Source organism: Perca fluviatilis, chromosome 11 (genome assembly GCF_010015445.1).
Source record: "Perca fluviatilis chromosome 11, GENO_Pfluv_1.0, whole genome shotgun sequence".
Lineage (NCBI taxonomy): Eukaryota > Metazoa > Chordata > Actinopteri > Perciformes > Percidae > Perca > Perca fluviatilis.
This window is the reverse complement of record NC_053122.1, coordinates 8,869,830-8,882,381: the sequence shown is the minus strand read 5'-3', so window position 1 is coordinate 8,882,381 and position 12,552 is coordinate 8,869,830. Positions and strand designations below refer to the sequence as shown.

Here is a 12,552-nt window from a genome sequence, read left to right as displayed (position 1 = left end):
TCTTGCTGTGAGGACACAGTGGTAACTGTCACTGCCCGATGTGAGTCGAGTGCCGATGTGAGATGTGCATGCGTCACTTTGCGACAAGTAGCCTCCAAGATACTAACGGCTTTTTGAGCTAACGCACAGTCTATGAGCTAACGTTAGCAATCAAGCAATCATAGATAGCTACAACATTTTTGAAATGATTGCTAGCTACAAGTTAGCAATCAAACACAACAAAGGCTGTCACTTGAATGGCGTTTTGAGCTAACGTTAGCAATCTAACAATCATAGATAGCTAAAACGTTTATTATTTTATGGATCTCACAAATTTCAGTAAGACACGTTAAGCCATAAACCATTTAAATCTGAGCATGCCCGACTCACATCTGCACTCGACTAGAGCCGGTCTCATAGTGTCTATGGCCACAGCCACATGTACCAAAACGATCTTTTTTTTACCCGTCTTCCCTGGATTCGTTTCAAGAATAGTTGCGTCCAAACGAATCCATTTGTAAATAACTCAACACGCTACTTCATATTCCAGGCCTATTGGTGGCGCTGTTTCTGCTACAGAAATTCACCAAAAAACGGAGAAGAAGAGCATTGTCACTTCCACTTCCCATCATAACATGACTAGATTATAACGTTCTCCTAATACATCCATGGACTATAATAACTTTCACCACTGCTCATTTTATAAAGGCCGCCGCAAGAAAACTTGTATTTGTTTACATTGTATAATGTGCTGTTGGATTGCTTTTTATTTTGCAATTCTGTCTGCCAGTGGACATGATTGCAGCGCGCTAGCTAGCAGAGCTAACGTTAGCTCTGCTAGCTAACATCGGCAGTCAAACAAACATCAATGATCCATGAATGATGTCTTTTTGATAATCTATGGTTTTCTGGTGGTAGCCTTTCTACAATAAACCGTGGTAACATTTACTATAAAGGCCTGTTCACACCGGGACGAAGTTCGCGCGCGATATTCGCCCACGTTTAACGCCTCGGGGGCGCTCGAACACAAAACGGTCTTGCCGAGCACACATACGTAACGGCGAAGAATATATACGCCAAGTAGCGTCTACACCTACACTACCGGGAAGAAATAAGACGAGGAAGATGCAAGGCAAGATGAATGTAGAGCTGCTGGTCTCGTTGGTGTCGGAACATAAAGCACTTTATGACAAACACACAGCGACTACAAAAATCTTGACAAAAGAGAACTGCTATGGAGTGGTATTGCAGAGCAAATGGGCTTTGATGGTGAGTTTCATTTCACTTAATTGTCTTTCATGTACATAGGCTCGTAACTTTTTCCCACAAACGTTTGATCGCCATCGTTTGTGTGCTGTAGTGGAGGAGTTAAAACAGAAATGGAAAAGCCTGCGAGATACATATACAAGAAAAAGCGCCATCTAATGTCAGGGAATGAATTTGCATGTTCACTCGGCTCATCGTCAGCGAAAATTGCTTGGGTGTGAACACAACAAAACGCGTTGAAAAACGCTGGCGAATAACGCGCGCCGATACTCGTCCCGGTGCGTACGGGCTTTAATCCGTTCAAGGAGTTGATAAGCAGACAGATTAGCTAGCTAGTTGATAAATTGTCTACTTCCACTTTATAAACAACCATAGCAGCTAACGTTAGCTACGTCGCAGCTGTAGCGGCCAGCTACTTTAGCGATGTTTAATGTCGGCTACATAATGTTAGCAATATATCTTGTGTAGAATCCATAGACCGGCAGGGCAGAGGTAAGTATTTAGATGAAGTGAGCTGGTTTGACCATGGAGATGGGATATGCTCACTTAGCTTCACCGCAGTCGTGTGTGGCCATGCACTAGCACTAGTGCGGTAAGAGGTCGAGGGCTGTGGCGATGACATCATTGATATGGGGTCGTATTCGTATGCAAAATAAGCACAGGCTAATTATTGTTAACCAACATGCTAGTTAACATTAGTAATTAAACCTAAACAGCTAATGTAAGTCGAAACTGCCTGCGAGCTTCTCCTGAACTATACAGTAATTCCTCTACTGTGCGACAGTAAGTCTCGTGGTTATGACACAATCGTTAGCCTATTTTTACAAAAACGTCTGCTACGGAGCCATAACGTGAGGTACAAGGTAATGGAGCCTTTTATACATTGTCGTGTTTCTTTAGAACTAAACAACGGACAAATAGAGTCTTTAAACGCTTCAGATGTAAAGTTATTCGCAGTCAAGTGACGTAAAAAAAAGAAATGGCGGTCAGTGGAATGCTAACAGGAGGTGATACCTTTGTAGCAACAAAATGGCGCCATCGGAGGTTCGAGTTCTGAAGCGAAGCTTACCCCCTTGGTGTCCTCACAGCAAGAAGGTTCTGGTTCCAATCCAGGTTGTTCCGGGCCTTTCTGTGCGGAGTTTGTATCTTCTCCCCATGTTTGCGTGGGTTTCCTCCGGGTGCTCTGGTTTCATGTACTAGGTTCTCCACTTAGTTCCCTTGATCAAGGCACTGGCTCAAATCTTCTATTCTCCCTGAAGCAAGTGTCCGTTTATTTTTAAAGAAGTATTTTTTTTTAAATAGCAACTTTTAGAAATTTTTACTGTCTTGTTGTTGTTTTTCGTTTTTTGCATATTTCCCTCAAATCCAACATTTATTAATCAGTCCCGCCAAGACTTTTCAGCCTTTCTTTGAGTTAGGTGCAGCTTAAAATGCCTGATTTTGCGGCAGCTTTTGTTAAAAAACAAAAAACAATGTCTTTTGTATTTTTGTTTCGATGAAATTGCGAGAGACAGTAAAAATTGCAAAAAGTTGCTATCTTAAAAATATACTTCTTTAAAAATAAACTGACACTTGCTTCAGGGAAAATAAAAATCTGAACCAGTGCCTTATCAAGGAGGGAACTAATTTGAACTTAGTAATGAAAGCGGCACCGGAGGAAAGCCACGCAAACATGGGGAGAAGATACAAACTCCACAGAAAAGGCCGGACCTAGTTGGAACCAGACTTCTGGATGTGAGGCCACAGTGGTAACCATTGGGCCACCATGCTGCCCAAAACCACTCGTCCCTGGGTGGGCTCGAAACCACCATCCTTTCGGTTAACAGCCGAACGCGCTAACCAATTGCGCCACAGAGACTACAACTACCTATCAGCGTGTTCATTTTTTCTTTTTTTTTTTGAATACAGCAGTTGACACCAGCATTGTTTTTTTTTTTTTTTTACATTTATTAACATGTATTAATCAGCCCGTCCAAGATTTTGGGGCGTTTTTTCAAATGGTTGTTGCGGCTTAAAATGACTGATTTTGTGGCAGCTTTTGTAAAAAACTAATTTATAAAATTGCGATTTCTTTTGTATTTTGGTTGCGATGAAATTGCGAGAGACAGTAAAAATTGCGCCACAATTTTCCAATTGCGCCACAGAGACATTATCTTATCAGTGTCCAATGTTTTTTTCTTTTTTCAAACAGCAGCTGACACCAGCATTGTTTTTGCAAATTTCTGATTTAGTTTTTTTGACAGGCTTAAGTGTTCATGACAAGATATGACCACGATACATCTGGTGATGACTGATCGTTGTTTAGATACATGTTTATTAACATGTATTAATCAGCCCGTCCAAGATTTTGGGGCGTTTTTTCAAATGGTTGTTGCGGCTTAAAATGACTGATTTTGTGGCAGCTTTTCTAAAAAACAAATTTATAAAATTGCGCCTTTTGTATTTTTGTTGCGATGAAATTGCGAGAGACAGTAAAAATTGCGGACACTTGTTTCAGGGAGAACAGAAGATCTGAGCCAGTGCCTTGATCAAGGGAACTGACTGACTGACTTTAAAGGGGTGATAGAATGCAAAACTAATTTTACCCTGTCATAGTTGAATAACGACAGTTCGGTGGGTAAATAGGACATACATAGAACCTCAAAATCCCATTGACACCCCTTTACTATAAAAATCTCATATTTTGAAACTGCCGCTGAAAACGGGCGAATCCCAACAAAGCTGGAAGTTGACGTAAGCATCTCAAGACCTGAACCTTTGTCACGCCCATGGGTGTATTAAGAGAACAGTCACGCCCCAAAATTTACATAGGCTACACAACTGACCTGAGATCAGGTAGTCTTCTGAATCTAGCTAGGTCAGGCAGATCTCTGCTATTCCATTACAAAATATACTTCTGAAACTTTTTTATGCGAGAAATCAACTATGTAAAGCTCAAATCTGGGCCAAACTGTGAGCTCGATTGAGCTCGGCCGGCAGCCGCTACCAAACGCCGCTGCCCTGACAGAGCTCCAGGGCCTGCAGCTCGCTGTTCTCCCTCCCCTCTTCCTGCTACGGGCCGGTCGGTGAGTGACTGAGAGCGCGGTCAGCGAGCTTGTTACACCCGCAATCTCTTACCGCAGGTTCCAGTTAATCTTATAATGGGTATGTGTGTTGAGTTATTTAAACAAACAATCGGGGAAATACACACCTCTTGTCCGCGAGTCTCATTGATAGAGCCGCGGTGAGCTGAAGTCCATCAATGAGAGCTAGCTAGCCTCTTCCTAACGAGACCTCTGACATTCACAAAAATGCATTCAATTGAAATCCGAAATTGGACAAGTGTTAGGTAAGCTTTGTAAGACCTTGGGGAACGTGTAATATTCATGACGTGACGAAATTCAAACTTTAAATATACTATAGTTATGCCGAAAGTGTAGCTAGCTAGCTGCAATCATTTCCCATTGTATTCAATGGGACACATAGCTAGCTTGCTGCTCCTCCTAACAAGACCCTGAGTTCATATAAATACCTTAAATTCAAATCGGACACAACGGTTAGCTTTGTAAGACCTTGGGGTAGCTCTGATATAAGTGCCGTGACGAAATTCAAACTGTAAATATATTATAGTTATGCCGAAAGTGTAGCTAGCTAGCTAGCTGCAATCGTTTCCCATTGTATTGAATGGGACATATAGCTAGCTAGCTGCTCATCCTAACAAGACGCCTGGCGTTCAGAAAAATGCCTTAAATTCAAATCGGACACAACGGTTAGCTTTATAAGACATTGGGGTAGATGTTATATAAGTGGCATGACGAAATTCAAACTGTAAATATACTATAGTAATGCCGAAAGTGTAGCTAGCTAGCTGCAATCGTTTCCCATTGTATTGAATGGAACAAAAAGCTAGCTAGCTGCTCGTCCTCTATGGATCAAAGATCTCATGCTATTCCTCAGTGTTGAGAAGGTTAAATTGGACATGAGGGGTTCGCCTGATAAATAGAAGATATCTGGGGCCCCATAATACATTATCTGGATCACTTAAAATCTCTACCTCTTACTTAGATCACCTAGACTCAGACATTTTGTACTTATTACCTTCTCCTAATCTTTTTTTTTTGTTGTAAAACTGTAGTTCTTTAGCATGGTATAACGAAGGTTTTAAACATGTTGTAGTTCTATAATAATATGGACACTGGGTCAAATAATAATGTGGAAACGGTTGATATATTGTAAACATTGTGTGTGGACCTCTTAACTCTGCTTGACGGATTAGTAATTTTAATGTTTATTCATTTCTTACTTGTTTCAGGACCTACATTTGGGGCAGGGTGGGGAAGAGGGAATAATTTGGCTAAATTATATTTCAGTTTGTGTTTGTACCTTGTTGTAATCATTTGTACTTGTACTGGAGTATTTCCATGTTTCGGTACTTTCTCCTATGCTAAGAGCAGGGAAGTACTGTAGTTTTTACAGAACTAGCTAGCTAGCTAAAGTATTTGGGCAGGCATAGTTACTGGTCAACAAATCAAGATATACACATATAAACACATTTAAAGAAATTTTTAGAGAACTTACCCAAATGAAAATGCTGAGAACACACTCTCATCGACTGGGAGATGCGGTCGAAAGTAATGTCCTTTCTTCTAACTGCAGCCACCCAAGAAATCCGACCATCCTTTCGGTTAACAGCCGAACGCGCTAACCAATTGCGCCACAGAGACTACGATAACTTCTCAGTGTGTTCAATTTTTTTTTTTTTTTGACACCAGCATAAACTAAACAAAAAATAAACGTACACTTGCTTCAGGGAGAATAAAAGATCTGAGCCAGTGCCTTGATCAAGGGAACTAAGTGGAGAACCTATACATGAAACCAGAGCACCCGGAGGAAACCCACGCAAACATGGGGAGACGATACAAACTCCGCACAGAAAGGCCCGGAACTCCGCACAGAAAGGCCCGGAACGACCGGAACGATAATTCCCAATTGCATGCTTGTTTGTTTTCCTCGTCTCTCTCTACCAAAGAGACTGGAGGACCACTCTCGGGTCCTTAGCGTAACGAGGAGTGAACCCTCTTGTCAGTCGCAAAATGGTCGCAAATAGTGCATAAGGCCATCCTCAACCTTACAGTAAGCTACTTGTATGACACTCCATCTGACATGATTTCTGTTCAGCAATCATCGATTGTTGTTATGCACCGGGCTAACGTTTGCAGGTTTTGATTTGCGGGTAGTTAACGTTACAGTTATTGTGATGGCTATGTTCACTGCATATTCCACAAATGAACGTGCCATAACGGACATGCAATACTAACATTACATTATCACACAAAGTACTCTCACTTAGCTAGCCTGCGAATTCCTAGCTAGAAGTTACTAGCGTAAACAAATAGGCGCTAACCGGCGCTAACGTGTACAGTAGGCTACTTCAGTTGGCTTACTTGAAACTTACTTCATGTGACTCGAGAGCGCAGGCTCGCCCATTGTGAAAAGCTGCACGTCTTTTTTGCACTTTACAGGACGCAACTCGTAGGGTTTGTCCCTGTTTAATCCATAATTTGTATTTTTCATCTTCCAGCCAACGTTCATTGAAACGACAACCTGCCGACAGCGATATTACGAATCCCACTATGGCCACGCCAAGACCCGCCCTTCAATACCATTTATTGGCCAGGTGTCTATGATGCTTACGCAAGGTAGTCAATCGATAGTCTAAAATTTCCCTCTAATCCAACATGTATTAATCAGCCTCGCCAAGATTTTGCGGCCTTTTTTGAGTTAATTGCGGCTTAAAATGCACGATTTTGCGGCAGCTTCTGTAAAAAAATAAATAAATAAAAATTGTCTTTTGTATTTTTGGTTCGATGAAATTGCGAGAGACAGTAAAAATTGCAAAAAGTTGATATTTAAAAAAAAATACTTCTTTAAAAATAAAAGGACACTTGTTTCAGGGGGAATGAAACTACTCTGTACTGAGTGTTCCTAGTAACCTTACTAAAAAGACTTAAATGCAAATGCTGATATACTAGGAAAATAGCTGGTGGATTTAAGGTGAATGAATGAATTCAATTTGAACATATCTGTCAGTGGCTGGTTGATCTTTACATTTAAAAAAGTTTATTTCCCATCATGGCCTGGGACACACCTTCATACGGTTTGATAAAGTACATAAGTTACTGCTAATGAATCCCCAACATTTCCGGATTTTGCTGCTTCATAATAAAAAAATTCAACTATCAAAATAACTGAGGACTTTTATTGTGAAGAACTTATAGGAAATGACCACGCATATTTCCGTCAACTCCAGACTGTTGTCCAGTAGTTTTCGGCGCTAGTCCGTGACACCATGTAGCTGAGCTTAGGTACAGACGAAACGAAAATTATCGGTTAAAAAAAGTGTGGCAACATATCCACGGCGTTAAGAGGCCCATCGCGGAGTCAGCAGTAGCTATGACTGTACAAACTGTTGAGGGCGAAGTAAAGAAAAAGAGAAGGTACTTTTGGAACGAGATACAAACCTGGATCCGTTAGCCCCTGCGCTAAGCTATTCAGCTGATAACGCTAACTCGTCCAATGTTCGATCCAGGTGAAAAAAGCTTCTATAGAGTACAATCTATATAATAGTCCATGGCTACAATTAGAGGGTGACTCCCGTGGGTCACGTGATTCCCGCGGGAGTACCGCGGTAGGGGAGTCAATTTTACTGTCGTTAACGTGTTCTGATTGGACAGTGATTGGTCAAAATGGGCAAGGCATTTAGCAGGTACAAAACCACTCGTCCCTGGGTGGGCTCGAACCACCATCCTTTCGGTTAACAGCCGAACGCGCTAACCAATTGCGCCACAGAGACTACGATAACTTGTCAGTGTGTTCAATTTTTTTTTTTGACACCAGCATAAACTAAACAAGAAATAAACGTACACTTGCTTCAGGGAGAATAAAAGATCTGAGCCAGTGCCTTGATCAAGGGAACTAAGTGGAGAACCTAGTACATGACACCAGAGCACCCGGAGGAAACCCACGCAAACATGGGGAGACGATACAAACTCCGCACAGAAAGGCCCGGAACGACCTGGATTGGAACCAGAACAATGCTGCCCAAAACCACTCGTCCCTGGGTGGGCTCGAACCACCATCCTTTCGGTTAACAGCCGAACGCGCTAACCAATTGCGCCACAGAGACTACAATAACCTTTCAGCAACTATTCAGTGAGTTAGGTATTTGTTGTGAAAGAAATACAGTTACAATTTCAAGCATTTTATCCAAAATTCAAGCACTTTTCAAACTTTGAAAACACATCAAAATTCAAGCATTTTCAAGGATTTCCAGTACCCGTACAAATTAGTAAATTTTCATACAGCATTCGACAAAAATACATAAAGCATCCGTCCCTGGGTGGGCTCGAACCACCAACCTTTCGGTTAACAGCCGAACGCGCTAACCAATTGCGCCACAGAGACAGTTACGCCTACTACATCATAAGACGATTATGTATGTTGGGCTCAGGCCTTAGAACCTCGAGAGAGAGAAAAAGACTACACTAAAAGTGATATGTAATATTTCTGCATTAACATGTCAATAAACGTCTATACCTCTTAAAAGAACATGACACTAAAACAGGAGTATTTTTAGGACAAGTACAAAAAAAAACATTTTTTCATAGGAAATACAGCCCGGCTAGCTCAGTCGGTAGAGCATGAGACTCTTAATCTCAGGGTCGTGGGTTCGAGCCCCACGTTGGGCGTTAACTTTTTCTTTTTGGACTGTGTAAGATTTCCACAGATGCTGCTAAGAGAAAGCACAACTCCGTCCTGATTAATCTGTGATTTTCTTTCAATACTCTAAGGCTAAGCACGCATTATATAACTTATATATATTAAACACTTAACTGGCAATGCTCTAACAAGGTGTGATTTAGAGGCATGCTAATCCAAGTGTCCACAACAAGAGCAGGAACCATCCCCCCACACTGTTGAGAACCATCAAATGGCCAACAACCAGAATGTGTATCAGTGCCGGTTAGTTAAGCCCTCGTTCACACCCCTCACCCGCTCTGACACGGACATTACACAACCAACTGCTTACCCCCCTACTGGCCCCTCCCACCTGCATTCAGGATCTGTGTGTATGTATGTGTGTCAGCTATTTCAGAGACAGAGGAAATGGCTGGTGTAGTCTCAACAACCTGGAGCTGAATTTAGATTCCTTGTATGTGTGTCCTGAAGCTGATTCTGGTGTGTGTGGCTGTCATAGACAACTATTACCATCAGGAAGAAGGTTCAGAGTGCCTCTGGCTAAAAAGTCATTATACAACAAATCCTTCATTCCCAATGCAATATATATACAAAACTCATGCTACTGACACACACTCTGCCTTCAATCAAAAGAAAATGTTCTAACATGGTAACATATTACACAATAAAGCTTTTTGAATCTTGAACAGTCACACTCCTACAAAAGTGAACTGTCTGTTTCCGCCCGGTTTCGAACCGGGGACCTTTCGCGTGTTAGGCGAACGTGATAACCACTACACTACGGAAACGCTGACTTGCGCACCTTCTATCGAGTATTTAAATGGAATGAGGTGTACTAACACGTTCAACGGCGCCTTACATCATAAAAGGGATTACACAACACCTCTGAAGCAAGCGTTGGTGGTATAGTGGTTAGCATAGCTGCCTTCCAAGCAGTTGACCCGGGTTCGATTCCCGGCCAACGCATCGTTTTAACTCTCTGTTCACCGATTGAAATAAACCTCACATTTTAATAAGTCAATTTAATTAAGTTAAGCGGGAGGCAAAAATCATGATTGCTATTAATATTACATGAAGTGGACTACCCTGTCCCCTACTTTTGTGTCCTTAAGTATAAAAAAAAAAAAAACGGTTAGGCAGAATAACAGCGCAATATTCCCGCCTTGAACACTACTAAATGTTAATGTAGCACAAAAAAGGTATTATTATCATTCAACTTGACCTCATAAGGAGTACTCACACTTTAGATGCTTGCTTTTGGATGGAGTACTTTTGGAACTTCATCACTCGCTGGGTTCAGACAAAATATGCTATATTGGGAATATACACATTCATGTTAGTGTCCAGTGTCAAACAAACATTCATTCACAATCATTCACATATGGAACTCTTACTTTTCATTAGCAATTTTCATAAATGTACTGTGCACCCATCTGCGTGAGAACAGAATATCACATATAACATAAAATCATAATATAATATCTTCTGCACAAGACCTATGTTGCAGGAAACACAGCAATAACACCTAACTCTTTAATAATGACAACAAACAAACCTGATTATTTATGAAGTGACAGTATGCATTTAGTAGCTAGTAACATGCGCCGATAGATATACAAGCATAATTGAAGCAATGCTTTAAATACAACACAATTGGTAACGTTCATGCACCAGCATTTTTGTAATATTGTTCCAATTTAAATAACATTGTTCTAAAATTCAAGATCCAACCACAGTCCGACTCAATCATTCACCGGCTGTGAAGCCTCTTTGAAGCTCCATTAGGCTAATTAAAGACGTCTGGCTAATTAACGGTAACGGTAACGTAACCCAATACATGTTTACATGAAGATGACATCGCTGTTTTTTTTTGTTAAACTCCAAGTTCATAAATGTTTCTCTTTACAGGTCCAAATAAACTCTACATTAACCCGTTTTAGCTAAATTAAAGTTTAAAATTATTATTTTTTTATCCGAAATCATGCTTAATTAACCAGTTTAATTCACCCTAACCTTACAAGTCAAGGGCGCAGGTGGTCTCCGGACAATAACAAATTGGACAGATTTATAATTTTGGAATAATTCTCTTGAGACGGCTTTGCCCGATGAGTTTCACTAATTTAGATGACTTTACTAGCTAAATTGGTCAAGCTTCTTAACATTATGTTAAAGATATTGAAAGACATCGTCTGTTAGCTAGCGTTAGCATGGTTATATTCACCCCTTGTGAAGGGCACAGGTGGTCTCCATACAAAATCATAATTAATTGGTCGGAATAAAAAAAAATTGGAAGAACACTCTTGAGAGAATATTTTAGATAATTTCCCTAAGTCAAGCTTCTTAACATTATGGCAAAGCTATTGAAACACATCCTGCGTTTTCTAACGTTAGCATGTCGCATTAAGCTAGCTGAGGTTAGCTATTTAGAACGTGGTCACGCTAAGCTAACGTTAGCGTAAAGTAAGGTTATCTTACCAACCTGTGTTCTCTTCATTCCCAAACTCGGTAGACGTCCCAAACTCAAATAAACTGGCAAAACATGTTTCTAAACAGAGATTATTGCTAAATAATACTAAAATGTAAAGCCAGTTTAGACAAAGTAGCTAAGCTTCAGTTGACCTTGTCGACACACACCTCGCGTTAGCTCATTATTGCGCTACTCGCCGCTCCCAGCATCCTCTCCTCTGCTTGAGGTGCGTTCAGGTACAGGCGGTGTTTGGAATTTAGTTAAATAGGTGTATTACAACATCTTTATAAAGTCTATTGTTATAACCAAGTATTAATTGAATCAGTAGGCATACTGTCGTTCATCAGTTTTTTCCCACTAAACTGAAGGTCAGGTATAAATTCTTCTTCTTCTGTTTGATATGCTAATGTTACCCACCTACTGGTCAGATAAATGTTCATTTCACACTGATGGCATTGACATCTCAATCACTGACATCATTACACAATTTAAAAGTATGCATGATATAATAAATAAACTACATGTTGTTGTCAAAGTCATTTAAAGATGTTGGGAAACTGTTTGAAATTAGAAAAGCACAAATAAATAGATACTATAGTGGTAAGAATTTGGATGTGGAAATATCGTGAAGGTTAAAAGACAGATTGTAAACTCAAAACAGAGTACACAAAAGAAAAAATAATTAAAACTGTAATTAAGGATTTTTTTTTATCTGGATCACTTAACTGTGATTTTTCATTCATTATATACAGTTTAGAGTGCGAAAATATTTATTGAGACTGAAACGAAGCTGATTCAATTAGCAACAGTGGTTGGCGGCGTTTTTGCAGAATAAAATGCCCAAGCCTTTAAAAATAGTGGATGCACAGGACAGTTTTAATCCACATATATACATAAGGATGCCCAAACACTATGCTGTAGGACTCTAGGACAGTTGGCAGGAGAGAAGAGTTTGAAATAAATGTTGTCAAATAATTAATGTATAGAGAACGGGTTAATCCTGCTTTTGATGTTAGTGTATGTCTGGATGTTATATTACAGTGACAATAATAAGATTTTTCGGTCCCTGACCCTGTATAGGCCCATAGGCCCCACTTCATCAC

The 12,552-nt window shown here is 40.4% G+C and overlaps 1 protein-coding gene and 7 non-coding genes across 10 annotated transcripts in view; 2 read left to right on the top strand and 6 right to left on the bottom strand.

Annotated features, from left to right (window-relative positions):
* LOC120568389 (kinesin-associated protein 3-like) overlaps positions 1 to 11,641 on the bottom strand; it is a 49,725-nt gene extending 38,084 nt beyond the window's left edge. Inside the window, exons 1-2 of one of the 3 annotated variants that reach the window (XM_039815903.1) lie at positions 11,462 to 11,641; positions 10,223 to 10,292 (exon numbers count right to left, since the gene is read on the bottom strand). In XM_039815903.1, coding sequence (XP_039671837.1) covers positions 10,223 to 10,266 — 44 coding nt within the window. In that variant the 5' untranslated portion in view covers positions 10,267 to 10,292; positions 11,462 to 11,641. Of the gene's footprint in view, positions 1 to 10,222; positions 10,293 to 11,457 lie in introns of all 3 variants that reach the window. The other 2 variants (XM_039815901.1, XM_039815900.1) reach the window with 2 other exon arrangements.
* On the bottom strand, positions 3,029 to 3,103 carry trnan-guu. Its single transcript has one exon. It is a non-coding gene; the product is annotated as a tRNA-Asn (tRNA).
* On the bottom strand, positions 8,004 to 8,077 carry trnan-guu. Its single transcript has one exon. It is a non-coding gene; the product is annotated as a tRNA-Asn (tRNA).
* Positions 8,337 to 8,410, bottom strand: trnan-guu. Its single transcript has one exon. It is a non-coding gene; the product is annotated as a tRNA-Asn (tRNA).
* trnan-guu lies at positions 8,615 to 8,688 on the bottom strand. The gene has a single exon. It is a non-coding gene; the product is annotated as a tRNA-Asn (tRNA).
* trnak-cuu lies at positions 8,900 to 8,972 on the top strand. The gene has a single exon. It is a non-coding gene; the product is annotated as a tRNA-Lys (tRNA).
* On the bottom strand, positions 9,698 to 9,770 carry trnav-aac. Its single transcript has one exon. It is a non-coding gene; the product is annotated as a tRNA-Val (tRNA).
* On the top strand, positions 9,877 to 9,948 carry trnag-ucc. Its single transcript has one exon. It is a non-coding gene; the product is annotated as a tRNA-Gly (tRNA).
* Positions 11,642 to 12,552: the final 911 nt, after the last annotated feature.